General features: G+C 50.9%; 1 protein-coding gene across 1 annotated transcript; it reads right to left on the bottom strand.

The window, feature by feature from the left end:
* Window positions 1-515: 515 nt before the first annotated feature.
* On the bottom strand, window positions 516-1,185 carry LOC121445835 (interferon alpha-6-like). Its single transcript, XM_041647981.1, has one exon. It carries the CDS (start codon window positions 1,183-1,185, stop codon window positions 604-606), a length of 582 nt encoding a protein of 193 aa, XP_041503915.1. The 3' UTR covers window positions 516-603.
* Window positions 1,186-3,225: the final 2,040 nt, after the last annotated feature.

Raw genomic sequence — 3,225 nt, 5'->3', positions numbered from 1 at the left:
GGGAGAGTCCGGTCACATGGTCATGGTGCACCATCCTTGGTGAATCACAGGATGCTCGATCCTCTGCAACAGATGGCCACCCATCTTGCCCACAGTGGGGACACAGTTGATGTCTTGTGTGCAAAGTCACGGAGACAAGGAAGGCCAGGGACTTGCGGGAGGGCCCTGGCGGCATTCATCCAAGTCCTTAGCCATCCCTTCCTAGGGCCCTTTCCATGCCCAAGGATGAGGTAGCCTTCTGATTCCAGACTGAGAGTCTTGAGATCCTAGTTAACAGAAGGAAGTTAGAACCCTCACACCCATCAAGAAATGGCTTCAATTCCTGCCACCTGGGAAAATACTTTCCCCACAATGGTTCCTCTTACCGCACCCGTGGCCCTTGTCTAAGTCCCCCCAGGAATTGAAACCTGTCCAGACAGTTTGGAATCATCAGTTTATTAGTGGTCAGATAGGATACGGCACACACACCCTTCCATTCTTTTACTCTAAGAGCATGATGTACGAGACCCTTTTCAAACGGTGTATGATGTCACCAACTCTTTCGATTAAGTCTTCTTGCATCTGGTGTAGTGTGTGCTCTGACCTGAGGCCCTGAACATGCTGTCACCTCAGAGGGGATTCCTGCATGGAGCTTCTTCTCTTCCTGGAGGTTCTCTCTGCAGGCACCGGGAATGTGGAAAGGGCCACTTGCATTTCTGCTCTGACAATCTCCCAGGAGCAAGGGCTGTATCCCTTTTTCTCCAGATAGCGTGAGATTCCTAAGAAGTAGGTGCGGATGGCCATGGCCAAAGTGGTCAGACAGGGAGGTGTTTGCTCCGCTGTCCCCTCCAGAGCCTCCAGGCCACTCAACAGGCTGGTGAGAAGCCGCCCGAGAGTCCTCTCTGGCCAGGCATCTCTTGTAGCCTGTGGCCTGAAGAGCTGGAGAACCTGCCTGAGCATCTCAGAGTAGCAACAGGTGGCTTCTTCTCTCTGCTTTCCTTTGGTTATATGGCCTTTCTTCCAGGGGCATCTGAAATCGGTTCTGTCTTGTAGGCAGGAGAGGACCGGCATGATTTTCATCTCGTTTAATAACTGTAGAGTGTCAGTGCGCTGGGAATTGATTCTCCAAAATGCACTCCAGTCAAGTGAGCAAGCTGTGCTGCAGCCCAGGTTTATGCTCATCAAGAGCAGAAGCACAGGCACCATCCTAAAATGTAACGATTACAGAGATGTCCAAAGAGAGCTCACACTTAAAGCAAGGCTTTAGACTCATTGAGCCAGGAGATTTGCTGCTGCTTTAATAGTGAGTGAACTTGGACCAAAATGTTGTGCTTTTTAAAATACTCTCGCTACCGAAGGATAAACTAGTAATAATACCTCCTTAACGGAGTAGTAAGTTTCAGAGTTTCAAAATAGCTCCTTAGTAATACCCCCAAAATCTACTAATTGTCCCAGAAGCAAGTCACAATGTAGTAGAGAAAAATTCCAGTGCGCTCCCTTAGGACTGCAGGGGGAGGAGGCGAGGGAAAGTGACTCATCGGGAGGGAAATGAGAAAGTGGGCATTTGAAATGGTCTTCTTTATAAAGCAATAAAAAAATAAATAAAAAAGCAGTGCTCTTCTGAGCAGGCTCAGGGAGCTGGTTGGCTATACTAGGGTCTGGGCTCACTCTGAGGCCTTTTGCTGAGAGTGCACTCCACCCAGGAAGGAGCCTTATTGCCGGCCTGGTTCTGCCTGTGCTCTGCCGATTTGGTCGACTGCTGCCTGGAACCTAAGTCTAGACAGACTTGATTGGACAGAGGATCCATGGCAGGGAGAATGTGGGGGCTCCAAATCCAGAGAGTTATACTTTAGCATGTTTTCCTCTATCCAACTCTGATGGTGTGTGGGGGGCGCGGTAGCCTTCTAGCTCGCCTTGGGCGGGCTGGAATGGGAAATGGGGAAGTAGAAGCTGGAAAGACCAGAGCTGCTGGCCACAGAGAGGAAGAGGAGCCCAGAGAGGACATGTGTCGAGGCTTGACCCCCCTGCGCGGTGGCCGTGCTCAACCAACAGCATTAAGTGGGACTTCAACCAGGAGGATGGCCATCCTGTCTTTGCTTCAACCCCACACTCATGGCAATGGCATTTCCTGTCGGGAAATCCTCTTGCTCTGGTTCTGTCTTGCAGGCACGAGAGACCCGGCTTGAATTTTATCTCTCGTAGCGACTGTAGAGTTAAGTTATCGCGCTGCGAATCGATTCTCCAAGATGCACCCCAGTCAAGTTAGCAAGCTGTGCTGCAGCCCAGCATCACCCCCATCAAAAGCAGAAGCACAGGCACCACGTCGAAACGTAATATTCTGGAGCTGGCCGGCAGAGGGCGCGCGCGTGAAGCAAGGATTCAGACCCATTGAGCCAGATGATTTTGCCACTTTAATAGGGCACTTCTTCTCAGCAGGCTCAGGGAGCTGATTGACTGCACTGGGGCCAGGGCTCACTCTGACTGAGTCCTTTCCCTGAGAGCATGCGCCACCCAGGAAAGAGCCAGAAGGCCGACCTGGTTCTGCCTGCGCTCTGCCGGCCGATTCGACCGACCGCCGCCTGGAACCTAGGTCTAGACAGACTTGATTGGACAGAGGACCCATTGCAGGGAGAATGTGGGCGCACCAAATCCAGAGAGCTATACTTTGGTATGTTTTCCTCTGGTCTGAATCTCAGAGTGGTGTGTGTTGGTTGCAGTAGCCTTCTAGTTGGCCTTGGGAGGGCAGGAATTGGAAAAAGGAAGGAGAAGCTGGACAGACCAGAACGGCTGGCCCCAGACAGCAAGTGCTGCTCAGAGAGGACAGATGTAGAGGCTTGACCCCTGCGCGGGGGAACTCTGCTGAAGGGCACCAAGTGCGACTTCAACCAGGAGGATGGCAATCCTGTCTTTCTTTGCTTCAACCCCACACTCATGGCAATGGCATTTCCTGTCGGAAATCCTCTTGTTCTGCTTCAGAGTGCTTCACTGTGGTGCCCCTTCTCTGGGACTTGTTAGATCCTCTGAGCCTCTGGAACTAAAGGCAAGGTTCTCCCACTCCAAGGATTATTATGCTTTCACCAACTGTTGCTTTTACCGGAAATCTATGCTTTTCAAGGTTGGTTTTTTTTCTCTCTATGCTACATGCATTTCTACTCTCATTGTATTTTGAAACTTTTAGTCTGCTGTCTAAATGACTTCCAAATGGTAGCGTTTGGCTCCTCATACTGGTGTTTAGCTCCACATACT

The sequence above is a fragment of the Microtus oregoni genome, unplaced genomic scaffold (genome assembly GCF_018167655.1).
Source record: "Microtus oregoni isolate MIOR12 unplaced genomic scaffold, Mior012 001375F_ref0000209, whole genome shotgun sequence".
Lineage (NCBI taxonomy): Eukaryota > Metazoa > Chordata > Mammalia > Rodentia > Cricetidae > Microtus > Microtus oregoni.
This window is presented reverse-complemented; position numbering and strand designations above follow the sequence as displayed.